General features: G+C 67.6%; 1 protein-coding gene across 1 annotated transcript; it reads left to right on the top strand.

The window, feature by feature from the left end:
- The first annotated feature begins 2,751 nt into the window (after positions 1-2,751).
- On the top strand, positions 2,752-8,974 carry CHMP6 (charged multivesicular body protein 6). Its single transcript, XM_054593302.1, has 8 exons — positions 2,752-2,906; positions 4,964-5,073; positions 5,160-5,247; positions 5,718-5,804; positions 6,522-6,587; positions 6,813-6,893; positions 7,544-7,598; positions 8,118-8,974. Exons 1-8 carry the CDS (start codon positions 2,844-2,846, stop codon positions 8,171-8,173), a joined length of 606 nt encoding a protein of 201 aa, XP_054449277.1. The 5' UTR covers positions 2,752-2,843; the 3' UTR covers positions 8,174-8,974.
- The last annotated feature ends 14,080 nt before the right edge of the window (positions 8,975-23,054 follow it).

The raw sequence follows: 23,054 nt of genomic DNA, 5'->3' as shown, positions 1-23,054 counted from the left end.
TCCCAGCTGAGGCAGATTCGCGGTAGGTCCTCCTGCCCATATCCAGATCCTGCCCCCACCCAACTGGGTCTTCTCGGACCCACCTTCCTGCAAGGACACCCGGGGGCCTGCCGGTGCCGGGCGCTGGCAGCTGGGGGCCCGCACAGTAGCCTGTCTGTCCTGCAGCGCCACCTCGTGGCCACTTTGGGGATTGCCACTGCCTGGCCCCAGCCCTGCACAGTGAGTGTCCAGGCCTCCAGGAAGGAGGCGGACGCTGCCTCTCCCAGGCCCCCATCCCTTGGGCCCAAGGCCCCAAAAGATGTGTCTCAACCCTTAACCCTCTGCAACCCGGCATCTCCATTTGACAGGGTCCCCCAAGAGTCGCTGGTAGGCCACGCCTCCCTGCAGGTTGCATGAAGCATTGATCTTCGTGTGTTAGGGGTTGAAGCGGGGCCCCCCAGGTTCCTATGGAAGTCCTAGCCCCTCGCACCTCAGAACCCCCAGGACCTCCTTTGGAGAGAAGGTCTTTACAGAGGTCACCAGGTCAAAATGAGGTCATATGGGTGGGCACTATGAGTGGTCCAACATGACTGTCCTTGTGAGAAGGGGGCATGTGGACAGACACGCACCCTGGAGACGGCCCTTGAAGACGGAGGCAGAGATGGGGTGACGCTCCCACAAGCCAGGGGACCCCAGAGAGCGCAGCACACCCCCAGCAGCCCCGGTGGCGCCTGGACAGCTCAGGAGGGCCGACCCCGCCCACACCGCGGTCTCGGACGGGTGGCCTGCAGGCTGAGACAGCGAGGTGTGCACGCTGCCTGGCCTGTGGCCATTGTCACGGCCGCCCAAGGACAACACAGACTGTGAAAAAGGGACGGAGCTCTGGGTGGGCGGTGGCAAAACACCCTGCTGCCGTGTCCGGGGAGCGCGCCCTCGCAGCCCGGCTCGGGGGCCCAAGAGCCAAGCGCGCAGCAAGGCGCCAAGGTGCCGGGGCAGCAGCCGGCCGGCGATTTCTGGGTGCGCTGGGCGGACTGCATCTTTAACATGACGGGCCAGGCTTTAAATTCAGTTCAAGTTAAAGTCAGAAAATCGGGAAGGAAGCAAGATTACTTTAGAGAAAATCCTGTGTCCTGTTGCAGGATCTGTTGTGTCTAGATGAGGTTTTTTTGTTTTGTTTCTATTTATTTTTAGGCAGAAGGAAGGGAGGGAGAAAGAGACGGAGAGAAACATCCAGGTGTGGTTGCCTCTCATGCGCCCCCTGCTGGGGACCTGGCCGGCAACCCAGGCCTGTGCCCTGACTGGGAATCGAACTGGTGACCCCTAGGTTTGCAGGCTGGCACTCAGTCCACTGAGCCGCACCAGCCGGGGCCCACGCCCTACGTCTTATCCTGAAGCCCTAGAATTACAAGGTCTGTTGAATTCTCAGCCTCCCAAGGCTGGAGTGCTTGAGTGTGAAAGAGTCAAAATGGAGAGCTGAGGGGACTGACCTTGCCTCCCGACCCCCCTGACCCCACCAGCCCTGCCTGCCAGCAGCCGGCTCCTGTGAGGGCCACACCCGAGGCCCTCCCCTGCTGAGAGGAGGCTGTTGAGGCCCCCACCCTGTGAGCCCTTGTGACCTCTGGGCCCCGCTGCAGCAACATCCCCGCTGACTCGGTCACACCCCAGGGACACGGGGTTTTGCCTGCTCAGACAGGAGCTTCGTGAGGGACACAGAGCTGCCGGGGGCGGCATGGAGGAGCAAACAGGGACACCGGTGCGCGTCCCACACCCTGGCCCAAAGGTTTGCTTTCGTCGGTGAGAAGCCTTGCACTTTGCTCCTTCGCTGCTGGAAACGCGGACGTATCGGGCCTGCTGGGCTGCCCGCCGGGCGTTCCTCGGGATGACGTAGGGAAAGACAGCAGGGCTCAGGGACTGACAGACGCGGCCCGAGCGCAGCAGGTGCAAGTCCCCACTGCGTCCGCTAGGCACAGCCCTGCCCGCCCAGGGCCCTGAGAAACCCCTGGCCTGCACGCCGGGTGCGACGGTAGAACGGCTGCCACCAGAATCGGGCCCAGGATTTGTCCTGGGGACGGGGAGGGACACGGCCCAGGGATCGGGTGGCCAAGGCTGGAGGGTGCCGGGGCTCTTGGGCCGTGGTTAGTTGATTGAGTGTCCCCAGAACCGAATAAGATGGAATGCCATGACCTGTCGCCCAGTGTCCAGCGAGCAGAGAGGGGGGAGCCCCGGTGGGGGACTCTAAGTGTCAGGTCCCGTGCCCCGCCTCCCCCAGGCACTGACGTCAGTGGCTGCCCTGGAACAGTCTGCTGCCAGCTGTCGGGCTCACCAGCCTGTGGCTGAGGCCGAGTCAGCACCCATGGCGCGTCTCTGGTCCCTGTGACGTGAGCTGGTCGCCCGGCTGATGGGGGACAGAGGTGGCGCAGGACCTCTCCGGGGCTGCCGGTCCTCAAACCTGGTGGCTGAGCTCTCAAGACATGAGCCATGTGGCCTTTCGTGCCCTGGCCTCGAAGTGATGCTGTGCATCCTGTTCACCGGCAAGGGTCGCGCCTGAGTCGATTGGAACTCGCAGTCCGTCTGCGCAGCTGACACGTCCTGGAAGCACACGTGGCGCCCCCTACTTGCAGCTTCGTGGTCCCGACCGCGGTTCACGGCGCCACTTCTCCGCGCGGTCCTCAGGGGGCGCTGTGTCGCGGGCCGGCCCCAGGGCCGTGGGCCGTTCGCGTTCTGCGGCGCATGGCCCCACGCGACCGCCGTAGGGGGCGGGGCTGCAGACGGAGTCCGCGGGGCGACGGTGCGACGGGACTCGGCCGGCCGGCGGGCGGGGGCCCCGGGGCCGTGAGGGGCGCGGTGGGCGCGGGCCGGGCGCCATGGGCAACCTGTTTGGCCGCAAGAAGCAGAGCCGCGTCACCGAGCAGGACAAGGCCATCCTGGTGAGACGTCCGTCTGCGGCGCGGCCCCGCGTCCGGTCCGATCGGGGCCGGGGGAAGTATCCCGCGGTTTTCTGGTCGCGCTTTGTCCGCGCACGATCCCGGGCTCGCGGGAGGGCTCCGCGACCGGGGCCCCGCGGGACCAGCCCGGGGACGCGGCCCGAGTCCGCACCCACGCGCGCTGCGGGTTCGGGCGCGAGGCCGTGGGGCGGAGAGCCGTCCGTGACGCCCTCTCTCTGCCCCGGGGCTGGGGGTTTAAAGAGAACGGAGCCAGCCCGCGACCGGCCGCGGTGCGAACGGGTTCAGGACGGGAGCACGTCCGCCCTGGCGGCCCTCGTTCGGTCTGTGGAAGCCAGTTCCGTCTGCCGCCGCCCAGACCGCCGTTTCCGGGACGAGGCCGGGCCGCCCGTTGCCATGGTGATGATGCTGCGGCCCCGACTCCCAGGGCGCCCCCGGGTACAAGTTAGTTTCTGGGGAAAGAACGGTGCGTTGCATTCCGTAAAACGCTGTGTCCACAATCACCTGTTTCTGTTACGAGAAAACTGTCAGGAAGGAGATGGTGCAAAGTGGGAGCAGAGTTTACCTCTACTTTTGCTTTCATTTCTAAATTTATTGGGACAAAATTCACGAAGAGATAAAGGAATCCAAGTAACAGTTTTTGCTTTGGTTTCTGAAACTGTAACTTGTAAGAGGTTGTTACCTGAAGTCCCCCAGCAGCAGGCGGCAGCCAGGGACGGTGGTTGTCGGCAGAGAAATCGGCACAGAGGCAGGCACCTGATGGCGCCTGATGGGAACAGGGCGCGGAGCGCTCCAGAGCCCAGGGGCCTGGGGCCTGAGGGACAGCACGACCCTGCCCGGCGCGGCCCGCAGGTGTGCCCGGCCTCCACCCTTCGCCCCCCACTCTCTGCTCCCGGGCTGCCCAGGCCTCGGGCAGAGCTGGGAGCCCCCAAGGCCATTCTCTCCTCTCAGGACCTGCCTTTGGGTTTCTCCTGACAGAGACCGTCCACTTTCCCAGCATCCATCCTGTTGGGGTCCCAACAGGGACAATGTGATCTGCACACAGTTTGCAAGTTATCGCCTGAGGTCCTCCTAGGCCTCGAGGCCCCGTGCCCGTCCCGTGACTGAGCCCCCCTGCCGAGGCCCCTTGGCTGCACTGCCGCCCGGGTGACAGGGGGTGGGGAGGAAAGGCAGCGGGCGGCTGGGAAGACTGGGCACGCGAGGCGCTGGCCGGCCACAGGCTGCGCACTGCACTGGGGCCGACGCCAGAGGGACCGGGTTGAGGGGCTGCAGAACCTCCCCCCCCAGGCAGGGCCGAGGACGTCCCCACCAGGGATCATCCCTCGCCGTGATGAGTCTTAAAGATGCGCGTCCCGGGACTGACACTCCGGCCGACCCACCTGCACGACCTAACCCCATGGGTGCCAGGAGCTCGCTGTCTGCAGGCGCTTTCCCGGCGTCACCTGCCGCAACGGCCTCGGGGACAAACACGAGTGCCCGGGGCAGGAAGGGGCTGGTTCACGTGCAGGGCTGACCCGGCATCCTCTGTGGGACAGCACGCAGGTCCACCGTGCTCGGCCAGGTCGTGCGACCCCCACCGGCACGGCTGCCTGGGGTCCATGCAGACATGTGACAGGTGGCAGGAGCAGGGACGCGAAGCACACAGCACAGAAGTGGCCGGAGCCCACAGAGGAGCGGAGCCGGAGGGCAGGCCACCGCTGGGGCAGGAGGGTGGCTGGACCTTCGAGGCCCTGCATCCCCCGCCCGGACCTGACCCCAGAGCACCCACCCTCGCAGACGGCACTCAGCGCCACGCGGTGGTGGCTGTCAGCGCGGCGCCGTGGACACTGCCGGCTGACTGGTGGGGGCCGCGCTGTGTGCCGCAGGGTGCTGAGCAGCACCGCCAGCCTCCCCTCTGGGTGCCTGGGCCACCTCCCAGCCCTGACAGCTGGGAATGTCTCTGGACGTGGCCCCGGGCGCCCCTGGGGCCAGAGGGCGGGGCCGCCAGGCGAGGGCCGGGCACAGTGTCAGCCTGGTGTTGACGCGAGACCTGCTCCTGGCAGCAACTGAAGCAGCAGCGGGACAAGCTGAAGCAGTACCAGAAGAGGGTCACACAGCAGCTGGAGAGGGAGCGGGAGGTCGCCCGGCAGCTTCTGCGGGACGGCAGGAAGGAGTGAGTGCGCCGGGCGGCCGGCCAGGTGGGGGGGCGGGGGTGGGCGGGGCGGGGCGGGCCCCGGGTCACCGCTGTCCTCTCCGCAGGCGGGCCAAGCTGCTGCTCAAGAAGAAGCGGTACCGGGAGCAGCTGCTGGACAAGACGGAGAACCAGATCACGAGCCTGGAGACCATGGTAGGCCGAGGGGAGCCCCTGCGGGGACTGAAGCAGGTCTTTCCTTCCTTGGGCCCCTCAGCCCGAGGCCCAGGAATGGGTCAGGCCTGGAGGTGGAGGAGGACCGGCACGGGGAAGCTGGTGGTCTTCAGAGGTGGGGGGCAGATGGGCCCCCGCAGGAAGGTGGTTGGGCTGGGCCACCTCTAGGGGGCTCGGGTGGGCCGGAGCTCTGTCCCCGGGGCTGGCGGTGTCAGAGTCTTCGGGAGGCTCCCAGGGCGTCCCTGGCGTTAAACACCGAACAGAGCTGCTCGGGAGCGGCCGGTGGGCCCTCTCGGGGGAGGTGCGGGCCGGAGACCAGGATGGAGGCACAGAGCGGTCTGCCCGCCGGGGGAGGAGCGTCGTCTGGTACTGCGTTGTCCTCCGTCCTGCTGTGGGACGGAGAGAGGCCGAGCGGCCCCTGACCTGGCAGGTCTGGGCCGGTCTCCCCTCAGGTCCAGAGTATCGAGTTCACCCAGATCGAAATGAAGGTGCTCGAGGGGCTGCAGTTTGGGAACGAGTGTCTGAACAAGATGCACCAGGTAGGTCCTCGCGGGGCCGGAGCAGAGAGCAGGGTCGGGGGAACGGGGGCTTGGCCCGTGCAGCGCCCCAAGGCCGCGCCTGCGCCTGGGCCGTCGGCCAGGAGTGTGTGCGCCGGACAGGAGGCGGGAAGCCCGCCGCTGCTGGGGAGGGCCACCGCCTTAGCAGGACAGGCAGACTCGCGTGTCAACCTGAAGACAATGACGGACAGACACTGTCAAGACAATGACGGACAGACCAGGGAAGTCTGGTTCGGGGTGGGGGGTGGGGCATGGTGAGCTAATCTGGAGGGCTTCCTGGAGGAGGGGAACACAGCCTAATCTCAGAAGCACGTGGAGGTGGCTGGTGAAAGGAGAGTGAGGCCCAAGAGGCTGTGCCGGAGCCCGGCCCCTCCGCCCTGGGCAGGGGTGGGGGCGGGGGCTGGCGCTGGGCCCCTGGCCACGGCTTTGCTGAGTGGCTAGCGCAGCGTGTACCTGCCAGTCCAGCAAAGGGCTGCTTTGGACTTGCCCAAAAGAAACCGAGTCATCTGCCCAGGGGAGATGGTTTCCACTTTTCACTTGTTTTTGCCTGAAACTGCTCGAGTAGGTTTGGGTTCCAAAAGCCCAGTGGGAAGGGCCAGCCAAGGCTTCTGGAAAGGCTGGTCCGACAGCCTCGGGCCTCCACGCTGGGCTCTCGCGAGGCCCTGCCGACGAGGCTCAGGGACGCCCCCGCCCGTTTAGGTGATGTCCATAGAAGAGGTGGAGCGGATACTGGACGAGACCCAGGAGGCCGTGGAGTACCAGCGGGTAGGCCTCGCCCTGCCCCTGGGGCCCCCTTTCACCGCAAGCGGCGCCGGCGCCATCTGGGTGGATGCCCGTGGGCTGCCCTTGGGGGGCACACCAGTCCCCGCTTTGTGGTGGCCCCGCCTTCTCGCCTGAAGGGCCCTGAGTCAAGGGGCGCCTCCCTCCTCCACGAGGGGCTCCCTGCCCCCCACCCAGCCACACTCTTCACTTCGGTTCCTCCTTTTGCAGCAAATAGATGAGCTGTTGGCAGGAAGCTTCACTCAAGAGGACGAGGATGCCATCCTGGAGGAGCTGAACGCCATCACTCAGGTGGGGCACCCGGACTGAGCCTGGCCGCTCGGGGCGGGGCCTGTCCAGGCGCCTCTGCATGTCGCAGCGACTGGCTTGCACGGAGCGGGGCGCTGGCTCCCCTGGCCCCCGGCCCTGCCCTGCCCAGCGGACAGGGTCGTGGCTTCTGCTCGGGGCGGGGGAGGGTTTCTTCCCCAACGCGGCCGGCCACTCTGCCCCGCGCAGAGTTGGAGCGCGCCGGCCCCGCTGGCCTCTGGCAGGCTGGGCTGCCGGGCCCAGGCCTTGAGGCCTGTGTTCGCTCCGTGGCGGGGGGCCTCCGCCCCTGCGCGGGGCCTGTGTGCACCCGCCTGCCGGCTTCCTTCCTGGCCCCCGGGAGACCGCCCAGCACTCGCTGGGACAGCCAGTCCCCCTACAGCAGATCGGGGCGCCCTCGGTCCTGGCACGGCCCAGGCCCCGAACTGGGACGTCAGGAAGCCCCTCGGGGACTTGATGTTGGGGGGAGCCCCCTTTCCTTGTCTCAGCACTGCTGGAGGCTACAGAGGGCACACGTGGGGCTCTCGTGCGCCCCAAGTCAGGCTGCGGGCAGCCGAGCAGACGGGACCCTGCCCTCTGAGGGGACCAGGGCGGACCTCTGGGCCGCGTCTCACGGCCCTCCCCTCTGTCTCTTGCAGGAACAAATTGAGCTCCCAGATGTCCCTTCAGAGCCCCTTCCCGAAAAGAACCCAGGTACTCCCCGTTCCGTCTTCCGGGAAACACCGCGTTCCAGAACAGAGCAAGCGCCCTGGCCGCAGGGCCCTGCCTGCGCCCTGGCTCGGTGGGGGAGTGGCTGGCCCCTGTTCGGGAGGCGTGGCCCGAAGGCAGGAGCCCGGGAGAGGCCGGCTCGGCCCTGCAGGCTCTCCTGGGCCAGCGTCCTCGCGGGCCCCAGGGGCCTCGTCTAACAGACCTTCTGAGCCCCCACCAGGCGCTGGTGCGTCGGCTGAGGCCCTCGCCCCTTTCCGCCCCGTGGAGCTCCCGCCTCCTCTCCGGGCTGTGGGGCGGGCGGGCCCCGCCCGCTGTCCCCTGCGGCGTGCCGGCCGCGCCGGCCTCCGGCCTCCGTCTGGCTCGCTGTCCCCGGGAGAGCTGCACAGGCTCCCCCAGAGCTCGAAGCCCTGGGACCTGGCTCCCTGCCGCCTCCAGCCCTCCTGTGGGAGTTTCTGCCTGGAACGTGTTCTCTACTCAACAAACGTCTCTTTGTTTCCTCCGCAGAGAAAGTTCCCGTCAAGGCCAGGCCCCAGCAGGCGGAGCTGGTGGCAGCCTCCTAACTCGGCCTCCCCGCCGAGGACTGGCAGGGGCCCCCCAGGGACTGGGGCCGCGGCGTCCGAGTGCGTGACCAGCTCTGACCAGGCCGCCGGTGCCGACAGTGCGGCGTTCACAGGGCTGCCAGCCACGCCGACCAGGGGGCTGTCCCCCAGACGGGACCAGATGGCCCGTTCAGACCCTCCAGCCCAACACAGCTTCTGAGGCCGTGGCTCCCGCGGGGACAGGGCCAGCCCCTCGCGCCTGGTGCTGGCCACACGTCCTGGCCCTGGCCCCGCGAGGCGCCGCGGGCCGCTCTCTCCTGTCGGAAGCGCATCGGACTCAGCCCCGCCCGGCCCTCCCGCCCTGCTGCTCCCGCTCGTTGGCAGGTGCTTCGGCCACGGGGCATCTGCCTTGGCCAGGCGTCCCAACACCCCCGCTGCCGTATGGATCCGGGGGCGGAAGCCGCTCCATGCCTCTGTCTGCGTTTGGAGGACCGAGCCCAGGAGGGGCGTGTCCCTGATGGACGGAAGACTCCAGGAGCCCCGCCCACCCCTCGTCACTGGCGGGTCCTGCTGGGGCTCCGGGGGGGTGCCAGCAGGACAGGACCGTGTGTGCATGGGACTCCTGTAGCCGGAGCTTGGAACCTGCAGGGACCCTGGACCTGCCGACCTGCCAGCTCTAAGCTGTCGGCCGCCAAGCACCGGCTGGGGGGTGGAGTCGCATTCCTGGGGCTCTGGACCTGGTGCCCTGGGCTGTCACTCCCAACAGGAACAGGAGGAGACCTGCCCCGCCCCCCAGACAGGTCACCCCCATTAAAGTTGGTCCTGCACATCTGCTGCCTCATGGACTCGGGTCTGGGAGGCCAGGGTCGGGGGGTGCCCCCCAGGTGTCTGTGGGCCCTCACGGGGGCCAACCTGAGGACAGCGCGCAGCGGGCCTGGGGCGCGGGAGCGGGGGGGTCTTGCTCTGCTGGCGGTGGGCCCCAGCGGTCCCCTCTGGGCAGCGGCCCTGGGCCGGGCGCAGGGCTGTGCCCCGGCCCCTCCTCCCGCAGAAGGGACTCTGGCGGCCGCCTTGTTCACGGGGTCTTGGGTGGCTCCTGCAGCCTGGGCTGGTGTGGAGTCCTGATGCCCCGGTGAGCGAGTGGGCAGCGGTGAGGAGGGAGGGCGCGTCCCACCAGAGAGGCTCCTGCGGGTGCGCCGGGACTGGGGGGCTCTTGGACAGAAGCGGGGCGCCTGGGCTTTCGGGGACTGGTTATCTGCTGTGTATGGAAGGACCCTCGGCGGGTGCAATGCACGCCTCCGCCAGCAGGGGGCTCTGCCGGCCGGTCTCAGGACTTTGTGTGGGGACCGCCATCCATGGGCCAGACTGGCTGCGGGGCCCCTCCTGCTCCTGTTTCTGGTCACATGCTGCCATCTGTCCCCAGGACTCCCGAGGGCAGTTCTCGCCTGGGGAGGAGCCAGCCCGGTGACCCTCTCCATCTGCAGCCCGGCCTCCGGGCCGAGGAGGGTGTGGAGGGGACAGGGGGCTGCTTTGGTGGAGGCACAGGCCTGGAGCGGCCACCCCGGAGCCCACCAGCAGGGTGGACCCTGTCCTTTCCCTCGGCGTCCCCAGGCTCCCGGGGCCCGGGGCTGACCCCGGAGCCCACCCTCCAGACCTGGGCAAAGGGCGCCCGCGGGCCCCAGGGGCCCGGGGAGGCCGGCCCCTCACCGGCCTGGTTGGAGCTCGCGTCCCATCGCCTGGCCTAGGGAGGCTCTGCCCCGACCGCCAGGGGGCCTCCCGCTGACCCCAGGCCCCGGCCTTGGACCCCGCCTGGCTCGCCAGCCCTGTGTGCGCGCGCGCGCGTGGTTCAGCCCCTCCTGCCCGGTCGAGGCTGGTGACTCCTGAGCCCAGCCCCTATTGACCCTGACCCCACTTCCTGCTGCCCCCAGGGCCGGGGACTCCCATCCTCCACAGGTCAGAATCCCTGCAGCCCTGGCGGCGGGGGCTGGTGTCCTGGGGACCCGGGCGCTGGAGGGCACTCGGAGGAGGAGGGGGCCTGAGAGCAGCACCCGTGCCCCAGGGCGGGAGGGGCTTCAGGGGACCCATGGGGGCCAGTGGGCCGCAGGCACAGACCCAGGACCCAAGAAGGACGGGTGGGGGCAGTGGGGAGTTGGGGAGGGTGCACCCGGGCAGGGTGGAGGGCGCCTAGCAGGGGGCAGAGGTGGCACGGGCTGGGGGTTGCGTCCAGGGCCTGCCTGCGTGGGCCTGGGGGGGCGGGGAGCAGGTGCCCGGCGTGTGTGGGCAGTGGTGGAGGCCTGGGGACAGTGCCCCCAAGCCCTGTCCGCACCACCCCTCACCACCCTGCGGGGTCTCCTGTGGACCCCGCCCCCCTGCGGAGAGACCTGGGCATGCCAGGCAGACCTGTGGGGGCGCCGCCCGGACAGCGCCGGGGCTCCCGGTGGTGCGGGCTCCCCCGCCTGGAGCTGGGCTGCGTGGGGTGACGGCAGCAGGTCAGGGGTGTGTCCTGGGGAGAGCTGACCCCGCAGCCATGCCTGGCCGGGGGCCTCCCGGCGGGCGCCTGCACCCTCGGCCCGGGAGCTCGGTGAGGGCGTGGGATCACCCCAGACCTCCCTTCCGAGGGGTGTGTCTTCTCCCCACCACCCCCGTCTTTCCTCAACGTCCCCATAGACAACCCGGCCCGTCCTGGTCCCCTCACGTGGGCGAGGCCTCACACAGGACCTCGGGGTCTTGTCCCCGCGGATCTGAGAGCACGTCCTCCCGGCCTGCGCCGGAGGGGAGCGCGAGCCCGCCCGGGGCAGCGGGTCGGGGCGTGAGCCACACTGCCCTCCTGCCTGGCGTCGGGGAGGCTCGCTGAGGAAGCCGAGGCTCTGCATGGAGCGCGGGGAGAGCAGAGCTCGGGGCGCGGCCGCAGGGCGTCCGGGGGCACAATGGCTCCCCTTTCCTATCACGACCCTGACACAGCCCCGGCCATGCAGCCCACCCACTGGGCGCACACGGCTCGGCGCCCGTCTGTGAGCCACGGGCCGCGCCACCCTGTGCGCAGCCCACGGGAAGCCATGCTCCCCCGCCCGCCGCCCAGTGTCCTGCTCGGGGTCTGCCTCCGCTGCACACGGACGCGGACTCGCACAGCGGGTGGCTGCACCCGGCCACTCGCTCCCGCGCTGTGCCCGCGGTCCGTCCAAATCGTAGCGAGTGTCCGCGCCCCGCCGGGCTCCGTGACTGAGCTCAATCCACGGCACCAGAGGCCACGTTTTACCTGCCCGCTGCCCCTGGGGACACTGGTGTTGCCCCCCAGTCTTGCCGGTCAGGGACAGTGCTTCTGCAGACATCCCGTGCGGATCTCTGTGGGACGGGTCTTCCTTTCTCCTGGGCATAAACCTGGGAGTGACTCGCTGGTCACATGGAGACAGATGTCTGGTCGTTGGAAGGGTGGCCAGACGTTCAGGCAGCTGCACTGTGAGACCTTCCCACCAGCCGCCTGCGAGGCTCCGCACGCTCCTCGTCCCAGCCAACACGAGCTGCTCCCAGGCTTGGTTCTGGCCGTCCCCGTGGCCTGGTGCATTTCCCGAGTGACCGGTGAAGTTGAACAACTTTTCATGTGCTTATCGGCCATTCACATGTCTTTCAAGAGATGTTCGGCTTCTTTGCCCATTTCTGAATTGGGTTAGTTGTCATTTCATTACTGAGTTTTAGGAGCGCTTCACATATTCTGGATACTAGATCAGGTATAGGATTTGCAAAATGTGTTTTCCCAGGCTGTGGTCTTTTTGCCTTTTTGACAGTGTCCTCCGAAGAGCAAGCATTTTTAATTTTGAAGAAGTCCACTTTCTTTCTTTCATTGCTTGTGCTTTGGGTGTCATTTCTAAGAAATCATTGCCTAATCTGAGGTCATAAAGATTTATTTCTTTTTTCTCCTTGAAGAGTTTTATAGCTTGAGGTCTTACATCGGGTCTCTGGCCCACTTCCCGTTAGTCTGTGGACCCGCTGACCACGGGGACCGGCATCGTGCTTCTGCGTGGGATGTCCGGCTGCCCCAGCGCCGTTTGCGGGAACGGTGCCCTCGGCGCCTTGCTGAAAACCAGGTGGCGGTCTGCGTGAGAGCTGACTCCGGTCTCACCTCTGTCCGGTTTACCTGAATGTCTGTCCTTCTGTGCTGACTGCAGCTGCGTGGGACGCTTTGCGACCGGGACGCGCGGGTCTTGGCGGGTCTTTGCAGGTTGTGTTGGCCGCTCTGAGTTTCCCCGTGAGCCCTAGGATGAGCTTGTTAATTTCTGAAAAGAGGCCAGATGACACCCTGAGAGGTGAGCGGGGTCCACGGATCAACGTGGGGCTCGGGCCGCGTGGCCCTGGTGTGTCTCTCAGCCCGGGTGAGTGCTTGTTCTGGGCGTCTTCACTGTCTTTCCACAAAGTTCTGTAGTTTTCAGACCCTATGTTCTGTACTTCTTTGTCTAAGTTTGTCACTGAGGATTTTATTCTTTTTGATGCTATTTCGATGGAATTTTTTTCTTAATTTCGAGTCTACATTGCAAGTATAATGTATACCCCCATTTACCCAGGGGCCTCTGGCTGCCGCAGGCTGCGGGTTGGAGATGCAAGCGCACAGACGCCCTGCGGCCTTGCACGTTAATTCTGCATCCCGCCGCCTTGCCGAGCTTGCGTGTGCTGGTTTTCAGCGCATACAGGGCCGTGCCCTGTGCAAACGGAGAACCTGATGCTCCGGGTCCCTGTCGTGCCTCCTTGTCCCGGCCAGAACGCCCAGGACAATGTCCAATCGCAGCAGCTACCTTCCCTTCGGTGCTTCTGTTCCACTCTCAGCCCCAAAATAATACAAACAGGAAGGACAAAGTCCACACAGCATTTCAGGCAAAATCCCACCCCTTCCGCCTGCTTCCCCTCGCCCTCCCGTTTCTCGGCTCCAGTCTCTGGGCCGAGCAGGGCCGGAGGGCTGACCAGGTGCCACCTGGCCTGCCCACACTGGCCCGTCTCAGGACGTGCCTGTGGACTCCCTCCCGAAACGCACAACGACAGCAGCAGGACAGCGGGGCTTGCAGAGCCGCGGACGGCGCAGAGCTCGTGGGGCTCGGGTTGAAGGCAGCTACGCAGAATAGACCTCAGAACCGCCCCGAAAGCGATGGCGGCGCGGTCAGAACAACGGACGACATGCTAACAGCACGCGGGTTCAAAGAGCGCCTCCGGGCAGCACTGTGTTCTAAGAGGCCTGGGCCTCGGGTGGCCAAGGCCCAGGCGTGGGAAGTCTTCCTAACGGGAGGCAGCGCTGTCCCTGAGTCAGCAGGACAAGCTGAAATTATGTCAGAATCCGCTGCTTTAGAAATCACAAAGTCCAGGGGAGGGGCCGAGACCCGTGGGACCGTCCTGCGTGCTGACCTGCTCCTGCAACGGACACCCCAAACCGTGGGAAGGGAGCGGGGGCTTGCGCGTCTTGGGGTGCCTGGCCTCGCTGCCGGGCACGCCCCCGGGGGCGGCCACGGGCGCGGCGGCCGTCTGGGCGCTGTGGGCCCCGGCACGCTGGAGCGCCATCGCAGCAGCGTTCTGAAGGGCAGCGCTGCCTTAGTGCCACCCTCCCGGCGCCCTTGCCTGCTCCGCCTCTTTCTTAGGAAGCATTTTTTTTTTCAGAAATAATGTAGAAACCTACCCATCCGGTTTCTCTATGTGAGCTCCAGATCAATGGCAGTGAGCCCAAGTTCCACTGTGATTTAAAGAAGCCATGAGCACACCCACCCGAACAGGGGACGTGCCCTTATTTTGAAGGCTGTGTCTGGCGGGACTCCCCGCTCCCCCGCAGAGAGGCTCCGGGGAATCCCGGGGCCGCGGCCCAGGCCTGCGCCCGTGGCCCCTGGTGGCCTGTGTGGGTGAGGCGGTCTGCGCTGCGCCCGGTCCCAGTGCCGTGCCTGCCGCTGCACAGAGGAGGGCGGGCGGGGCTCCGAGGGGCGGGTTCGGACAGCGGGGGGCGCGAATCCTCCGGCGAAGCCCTGCCGTTTGGGGTGAGCTGCATCGCCCCCAGCCAGCCTGTCCTGTTCAGAGGAAACGTGAGCGTCACCTGCAGCACACTGGCACAGCCCGTCAGCCCCGCTGCCACCGTCACAGCCGACACTCCGGTGACAGGGAGCTCTGCAGGGGCTCCACGCCTTGAGCCAGAGCGGGGGCCGTGCTGCCTCGGGTCCCCTGCCACCGTCTCTGCTCAGCCCCACGGGCCGCTCTGCAGCGCGGAGCTGGGGCTCTGACCGGACCCGGTCTTCCTGGCAAAAGGAGCTCTGAGGGGGCCCGAGCCGAGAGAACTGCAGAGAGGGACCCGTGCTCTGTGGGGGCAGCACAGGCCTCGGGCCGCCTCCAAGTCACACTCGCACAGGGCGGGCCCCGAGCAGCAGAAAGGCGTTGACGCTGAACAGTGACTGGCACCGCTGGCCGCCGGAGGCGAGCGGAACTTGAGGTCTGAGCTGCCTAGGGCGGCGGGCGGCTCGCAGAAAAGGATGCTCCTCCAGAGGACTGTGGCCGCCAGTCCCCACGGCCGCCAGTCACAGCGTCGGAGTGACGATCCCACGTCCCTCGGCGCGCAAGAGCCATGGGGACGCGGCCAGTTTCCGAGGGAGAAGAGAAGCAACAGGTGCCGGTGGCCGCACAGCCCAGGTGGTGGGGTCACAAGACACACTGCAAAGCGGCTCTCGAGTGACGTCAGCAGGTGAAGGTGGGCGCAGCGGGGACAGCGCCTCTGGGCCAACACAACGGGAGCTCCCCCGGAGGACGAGGTGCAAGTTTCAGGAGAGGACGGCGTGGTCCCAGACGCTGGAGAATGAGCGGCTCGGCAGGCCCAGAGGCAGCGTGGTGACCGAGGACGGCTGGGGACCCTGCGGACGCACCCCCAGCGCTTGCCCAGCCTGGAGCCCCGGGGTCTGCGGGGCAGCCTCCCGAGGGCGAATGCAGCCCCAGAGACGGGAGAGCAGGAAGAAACGTTTGAAGAAGTAATGGCTGAAAATGTCTCGGATTTGGTGAAAGTCATCAACTTAAGTTTCAAGGAGCTCAGCGATCCCAGAACAGGATAAATTCACTGTGAACTGGGCCCAGATGCGCCATCATCAAACTGCTGAAGCTCAAAGCAGAGAGGACACCACGGAGCAGCCGGCAGACAGGAACCGGAGGCCCCGTGCCTGGACTGCCTGCGACTGCTGGCAAGCCCCCGGCTGCGAGGCCGCGCTCGTTTTGTGGGCCGAGCTTCACTTCAGGCCTTTGGATGCCAGCCACCCTGGGGGAGGGGGCTTTGGGCACTGGCTCCCTTGATCAGCAACCGTGGGGGGCTGGGCTGACGGAGCGAAGGACCCTGGGAGCTTCCAGAGCGTGGAACCCTCTTCCGGGGAACCCAACATGCGCCCACAGGTGGGAACCTGGGGACCCTGCAGGGCAGGGCTGGAGGGGGGACTCAGGAGAGGCAGTCTGGGCGCCCGTGGTCACCACGGGGAGTGTCAGAGCACAGGAGCGGGGGCTGGGCCTCAGAGGGGCCTGGGGGCGGGGGAGCTGGGGGCAGGTGGTGGGGGCAGGGGGCAGAGGCGGCCGTGACAGCAGCAGCCGCGCGGTCAGGGTCGCCATCCCAGCAGCACCCCCGGCAGGTGCCGCTGCCCATCCCCACCCTGGGGCGAGGCCTGCAGAGGGTGGGGCTCTGCCCCCCCCCAAACCCAGGGGCCTTGGGAGAGCCCCTCCCGAGGCCCCAGCCCCAGCGTGGCGCCCTGCCCACCTGGCCTGCGGGCTGGTGGTCGGGTGCCTCAGGCAGGTCGCTGGGCCAGGCTCCCTGGCTCCTGGCCGCCAGCGGGCCAGCCGCACAGCCTTCCTGCCAGGGCCGGGGCCGGTGTGGGCCCCCACCCCAGGCATCCGCAGGCAGCAGGTCCAATCCCCCCGTTCCCCCCGCGCGTCTGAGGGCACCTGCCTTGTCTCTCTGCCGAACCTGGGGGCAGGGAGGGTCCGCAGGGCCGTCAGCCCAGGAGCCCGCAGTCCCCCACGTGCCGCTCTCCTCGGGCCACGGGGCTGCCCGTCAGCGGGGCCAGGGCTCGACGCGCGACACGCAGTGCGGCCCCCGCCACTGCTGGACCTCGGCCTGGGCTGCATGGACGCCCATCTGGGTCCAGAGGGCCCCGTGCAGGCGGGCCAAGCGGTGGGCGGGAGAAGCCCCCGAGGAGGCCACGGCGCTCAGGCCCACTTCCCGGGGGGGGGCGCTGAAGCGAGGGGACTGAGAGCCTGGAGAAGCCGGGGTCGTGAAACAGGAGGCCGCGTGCGCGGGTGCTCGGGAGAGGCAAACCGAGAGCGCCCGGTCGTTGACCGTGTCTTAGATCCCACACGGGACGGCAATCCCACGGTGCCTGTCTCCCTCTGTCTGACCACTCTCAGCGTGGCGCCCTCTGGGGCGGCCCGGGCTGTCACCCCGGGCGAGGCCCCCTTCAGTTGCGGCGGAGCGGCCTCCGCCGTGTAGACGAGCCCCGGCTTCCCCGCCCGCCCGCCGTGGCGCCCCCAGGCTGCTTCCGTTCCCGGCTCCTGCAGCGGCTGCTGCGGCTCCCTCACGCCCGCGGACAGACCGAAGGCGGCCGGGTGGGGGCTGGGTGGCGAAGGGGGCGCGGGAAGCCCGGGCAGCTGCGCTTCCTCAGGGGCGGCTGTGAAAGCAGCAGCGGGTGTAAGTGCGGCCGGGGGGCGCGGCCAGTGATGTGCAGTAACTGTGGACGGTGCCCAGTGGGCGCTAGACCCATTGGGAGGTCGTTGAGTAAGTTGCATCGCTGTTTTGTCACCATGCTGCATAGCTGACGCTGGCATCGTGCTGCATGTCGACTGCAATTGAAAATTTAAAACAATGCCAGTGAGGTGCCGCTTCACACCCACTGGGCCGGCCGGAGTTCTTACACAGAAGACAAGTGTCCGCGAGGACGGGCGCAGAGCGCTGCCCCTGCAGGCGGTGTCCCCGACGCGGCCCGAGGAAGGCCAGGGCGGCGGCCCCACAGGGAGCAGGCACACCGGCCGCGGGCCCGTGCGCCCACTCCCAGGACCCGGACCCGGAAAGGCGTTCGGGCAGAAACGACGCAGGCGTTCACAGCGGCTCCGCCCCAGCGCCCAAGGCTGGGGGCCACCCGGTGGCCGCTGGCGAGGAGCGGCCGGCCCACCGCAGCCCGCAGGGCGGGATGGGTCGAGTGCGGCCCAGGTGGGCCTGCGTCCCGGGGACCCTCCGAGGTACGGCGCCGAGGGAGGGGGGCCCAGCACAGAGGGTCCGCGGTGCGTGGCCCCCACCTGTGAGTGCACAGGGCAGGCCCACAGTGGGGACAGCGGGGGTGGGGGTGGGGGTGCGGGGGCCGCCTGGGCCTGGGCAGCGGCAGCCATTGCGCGCCACCAGGAAGGCACCACGTGCCGCTGCCGAAGGGGACGGGCCACACCCTTTAAAGGGGTAGCTTTATGTTCCGTGCGTTTTACCTCCATTTTTTCCCAAAAGGGTCACAGGGCCCTTCGCCAACACCTATCGCAGCGACGGCCTCCCTTGTGGAGCCCTGGTTCCCCAGGCGGTGGCTCTGTCCTGCACGCGCGGTGCTGGGGGCAGACCTCTGTCACACGTGCTGCCTTTCCTCCCCACAGGGCCTGGCGCAGGGACAGGGCGGGCAGGCCCGCGGCTGTGCCCCAGGACATGTCTAGTGACCCCCGTGGCCGGTGCCCTCACACCCACCCGCCTGCCTGACCCAGGGGCGGGCGGGGCCTGCTGCTGCCCCGCCCCCGCCCCGCCCTCCACGCCTGCAGCCGGCCACGCGGGCTCTGCCGTCCCCACCGCCCTGCCCCTGCCACGCGCCCACGCCACCGTCCTGCGCTGTCCACCACGGGTGACGGAGGCTCCTGACGCGGGCCCCAGCCAGGCCACACGCCGCAGACGGGGATGAGGTGCCCGGGTCGCTTCTCCCGCAGGACGAGGCTCGTTCTACACCCCAGAGCGCCCGTGGCCCTGGCCCCTCCGCCTCGCTCTGCCGGCCGTGCGGGCCCGGGCGGAAGCGTGGGAAGGGGCCCCGCCCTCCAGCCCCGCTGCTCCCATCCCCTGGCCAGCGGGCCGCTTCCAGATCACCGACCCGCAGCGTCCTGCCCGGAGCCGGAGTCTGGCGGGAAGAGTTGGGCATTGCTTTCCTGAGGCAGGATCGAGGCCTCTGGGGTTTTCCCAGGGGGGACCACAAGCCAAGAAGTGGAGTAAAGCCACCGATGAGTGCAGCCCTGGGGCCCCAGGTCCCGCCACCAGGCCTGGGCACACGATGGGCCCCGCAGAGGGGTCACTGGGCCAGGACGGAGTCAGCCGCAGCCCCAGGCCTCGCAGGTCGCGGGCAAGGGCGGGCTGCCCTGGGTGTCGCTCGGCAGGGCCTGCTCCGGGGGCCTGGCCTCCCAGGGAGGGGTTCCCACCCCGTTCGGACGGCGAACACTCTCCACGAACCTCTGCAAAGATGCCCGTGTCCTCCAACTCCTGGGAAGAAGAAGAGCCTGCCGGGCAAACGGCGTTTCCAAGCTGGACACGAACACACCTGCTCAGAGTCAGGCCGCCCCGGGCAGGCGCGCCAGGGAGCCCGCGGCTCTGCCGTCTCCGCCCAGAGTCCCCGCCACGCCCACTCGCTGGACAGGACCAGTCCCGTCCCCGCCGCCATGTGGCTGCAGCTCGCGCCCCCCCCACCCCGTGGCCGGGGCTGCCCTGGGGCGTCCCTGCTCCATGAGGCCCAGCCCCCACGGGTCCCCCTCGCCTGCTCCGGGAGGCCCAGGTCAGACGGGTGGCCGGTCCCGCGGGGTCTGCCCACCTGGCCCCGCAGCCGGCTCCACCGCCCCCGCACCGCTCCTTCCAGCCCCTCCAGCTCGCCCCGGGGTGGGCTGCGGGAAGGACCGAGGGCAGGCAGGCACTGGCCAAAGGGTCTGGGGCCTCACGTTTCCTGAGCACCCGCCACCAACTCGGAGAGTCGCAGATGGTGGGCGGTCAGACGTCCAACCTGAGCAGTCTAGCACTTGTCAACACAGCCCGGTGCGGGGGACACACAAGGCGTGGAGAGCCCCAAGCCCATCGCCCGCGGGGAGCGGCCCACCTGGGCTGAGCCCCCCTTGAAGGGTTACACTGGGACCAGGAGAGGCCCTGCTGCATGAGGACCCGCCGCGTCGTGGCGGCGACAGGGTGGGCGGCCCATCAGACCTCAAACGTGCAGCAGTGGCCGAGGGGGACCGAGGCCCTGACCCCACTTCTCCGAGTCCCCCGGCAAGGTGCACAGAGACCTGGCCCGAGGCGGCCTCAAGGCTCCTCCTTTGAGAGCTGGGCGGTCCCGAGCAGGGCTTTAGGATCTGCAGCAAGAAGAAGTCAGACTTCAGGGCTGAAGACGACATTTTAAAATCTGGCTTTAAATAAACATGAAATAAAAAGAGAGCGAGTGGAGCCTCCAGCAGCTGAAATTAGAAGCAGCGCCCTGGGCCAGGACCATCTGCGCGGCGGCTCGGCACGTCTGGGTGACTGCCGGGCGCAGGAGCCGGCGGCGGCGGCAGGGCCGGGCGTCCTGCTCGGAAGGGCCAGGCACCCCTGGGGCTGGTTCGCCAGAGTGGCCTCCAATTTCAGATTCCGGAGAACAAATCTCCCCGTCTCTGCTCCAAAATACCTTTCCAATCTCTTCCAAGGCAATTCAAGTCGTTTCGGAGCCAGAACGATAAGAAAACAAAGACAACGTTTCAGGGGTGGATGAACAGTAATTCTTTCTCTGAAGCCCAGTGTTCTCTCCTCACCGTTCCGGGGAGGCTGAAGGGCCACCCACACCCCTGCGGCTGGGCGCGGCCAGGCTGGGCACACGGCGCGCTGCGGCCTCTGGGCTCCCTCTCTGCAGACCCTGCCGCCACGGACTGGGCCTGCGAGCACGCCAGCAAGTGTGCGCGGGGTGGGCGTCCCTGCCGCCTGGGTGCTCTGCCGGCCTGCAGCTCCCCGCCCACCCCCCGACCTTGGCCCAGAGCCCGGGCCCGGCCCTGGCGCCCCTCCCAGCCCACCAGCCCGCTCCAGACTCGGGGACCCCGGGGCCCCGAGAGCTGGAGGCCCAGGCCTCCCTGCCTCAGCGGGCCGGGGAGGAGGCGGGGGTGCTCCCAGAGGCCTCGTTGGCATCGGCAGTGACTGTCTCCTCATGTAAGTGGGTGACCGAGCTGGCGGACGCGGGATGACGCTGATGCGTAACCAGAGCAGGAGAAACGCCCGAGCCAAGCGCTGCAGCCAGGTCGCGCCCCTGCTCTCCCCCACGCTGCCTCCCACAGGCACCCAAGCCACGTGATGCAGGCTCCCACCTAGGGAGCCCCTCGGCCCTCCCAGCCCGGCCCGCGAGCAGGTCCTACAGCTCTCTAGGCTGAGTGCCGAGGGGGCCCAGGCGGGTCCACAGCCCGGAAGGGCCCCCAGGGGCCACGCCCTCGCCTCCCCTCCTGCAGCTTCTGCTTGCGGGAGCCTTGGAGTCCCTCCCCCAGGCGCAGCGGCTCAGCTCAGATGCCCACTCACGGACCCTGGGAGGAGAGGGCGGGGCGGCACAGGGTAGCCGACATTTTGGTGACAGGTCAGGGGTGAACAGGCGTGTGAGAGAGGGCAAACCTAAGGAAAAGACAGGAGGGGCGGCAAGCATCTGCGCCCAGCGGCCCCCCAGCAGGCCCTGTGGGGGCGGGGCGGGGGCGGGGGCGGGGCGGGCGCCCGGCGGCCCTCCGGGGTGGTCCGCTGCAGCAGGCTGGGCAGGCCCTGGGGCCCCCCATGAGGACGGGCCAATGCTCCACCTGCTGATCCCACAGGGACCAGCCTGCGGGTGAGGCCGGGCACTGTCCCTCAGACCTGCAGGCCAAACAGAGATTCGGGTCCAAGTCGCTAGTGCCCTGCTTTTAATTAACTTTCAATTTTAGGACCGTTTTACATTTACATAAGAATTGTAAAGCTACCCAACCACAACACCCAGTTCTCCCTATTGGTAACGTGGTGAGTGCTGAGTGCATTTGTTATAACCGACACACTACTGAGAGCTGAAGTCTGTGCTTGTTCAAGTTTCCTTAGTGTTTGCTGATTGTCCCATTCCGCTCCAGGGTTCCATGTTGTCTCCACAGGCTCCTCCGGGCTGTGATGGTCCAGAACTCCTGGCGTTGGGTGACCGTGACAGCGCTGAGGCGCGCTGAGCGGGGACCGTGCAGACGGCCCTTCACCGGGGCCTGCCCCGGGGCTGCAGGGTGCGGACCACGGAGGAAGCACCCTCCTCGCTGCTCCAAGGCAATGTGTGCTCGCCACGGCTCCCGCTGTCCCTGCGAGCGGGCTCGCCTGGCGGAGAGGAGCTTGTCGGCGTCTCCCTCCTATCCCCTCTCTCTGGAAGAAGTCGGCATGTGGAGCCCCACGTACGGGCTGGGCGGCTCCGTGTGCTGCTCTACACACATCTGGTGTCTGCAACGTCCCCCCGAGTCGCTGAAATGCATCAGGGACTCATTGCCACTCGCCCACATGCCACGTAGAGGTCCCGTGCTTTTCCTGCTTTGTTTACTCCTCGGCTCCACCCTGCATGCTCTGCTGTAACAGGCACGCCCGCTGGGCCCGGACCCATGGGCTGCTCATCCCACAGGTGTCCGAGTGGCCGGCTCCTGGTAGTGACCCCTCGACTCTGCATCCGCTCTCTCAACAGCATGCCCGTCTGTGGACGGCCGGCAGCCTCGCCCGTGGCAGGGAGCTCGGCTCTGCCTCCCACACCGGACAAAGCCACGTGTGCTGGAGGCGTGGAGGCGACGTCCCAGGCACCTCCTTGCTTTCTTGCTGATAACAGGGAGGCACAAAGCACCCGGGCCGGGCCGGGAGCCAGGAAGCAGCACTCTGGACGCAGTCTGGATCGTTTTCCCCGGCGATCCTGGCCAGCCCAGCTGCCCGGAGCACCCGGCGTGGACACAGTGACGGGGAGGACAGGCAGGATGAGGCCCTGCTCCCAACACCCGTCCCCACAGCTCTGTTCCTCTGGTCGCTCCTGCTCTGGAACTTTCCGGTTACCGATGACTGCTTTAATCCAAAAAGAGGAAAAGAGCGTGCTCTGATTGGGCGGATCCTCCTCTCCTCCAGAAGGCTGCCAGGAGGGGGGAGGCGGGAAAAGCACTCCCTCGCCGGCAGATCCCCCTGGGATCTGAGACAAGCCGCCACCCCCGAGGCCGAGGGCGGCCAGGCAGGGTCAGGCTGGCCGGGGGAAGGCACGGAGGAGGGGACCGTGCGAAGTTGTGCCGGGTGGTCACCTCAGAAAGGGCACTTCTGCTCAGCAGACACTCACAAACCCCGGGCCTGCCTTGCCAGGGAACAGCTTGCTTGAAAAGCAAAGCCTGTCATCCTGTAATTAAATCTGAGACCCCCCCCTACGTGACGCTGAGACGAAGCCACTTACATAACGCGACTAAAAATAAGCTGATGAAGAGCTGCACTCATTCTGCTTCCAGCCCCACTCCCGGGCTGCCCACCGGGGGTCGCTGGCAGCTCCTCGCGGTCAGACGGTCGCCCCAGACCCCAGCTCAGCACGCTGTGCACGCGGGGGCCCGCGCAAGCGCCAGAGGCAAGGGACCCTCCGGTTCAGAGCTGGGCGGCTGAGGGGCGACGCGGCCACACACCTCCCTGCTCGCGTGGACCCCCGAGGCGAGGGCTGACAATCAGAAGGGACAGGGGGAAACCAGTGGTATGCAAATTCCAGTCTGCCTGCTTCTGGGGACTCTGGACGAGCTGCTCATTTTCAGATGCCCGCTCCCCACCCCCCCACCCCCCACGGAGGGCGGGAAGAACAGCCTGGTCCGGGGCAAGGACAGCGGCCTGGGCTGCTGGGGGCTGCTGCTCTCTGCCAGCGCTGGCCTTTTTGCTAGTCCTCCGACGGGGAGGCGGGAAGGGCAGAGCTTCCCCGTC

The sequence above is a fragment of the Pteronotus mesoamericanus genome, unplaced genomic scaffold (assembly GCF_021234165.1).
Source record: "Pteronotus mesoamericanus isolate MK-2021 breed Mesoamerican mustached bat unplaced genomic scaffold, CSHL_Meso_final scaffold_408, whole genome shotgun sequence".
Lineage (NCBI taxonomy): Eukaryota > Metazoa > Chordata > Mammalia > Chiroptera > Mormoopidae > Pteronotus > Pteronotus mesoamericanus.
This window is presented reverse-complemented; position numbering and strand designations above follow the sequence as displayed.

Excerpts from the sequence above, each read along its gene's own strand:
- CHMP6 (XM_054593302.1), top strand. The coding sequence starts at position 2,844 with ATGGGCAACCTGTTTGGCCGCAAGAAGCAGAGCCGCGTCACCGAGCAG. Across the intron at positions 5,248-5,717 it reads TCACGAGCCTGGAGACCATG|GTCCAGAGTATCGAGTTCAC; the intron begins GTAGGCCGAGGG and ends GTCTCCCCTCAG. Across the intron at positions 6,588-6,812 it reads AGGCCGTGGAGTACCAGCGG|CAAATAGATGAGCTGTTGGC; the intron begins GTAGGCCTCGCC and ends CTCCTTTTGCAG.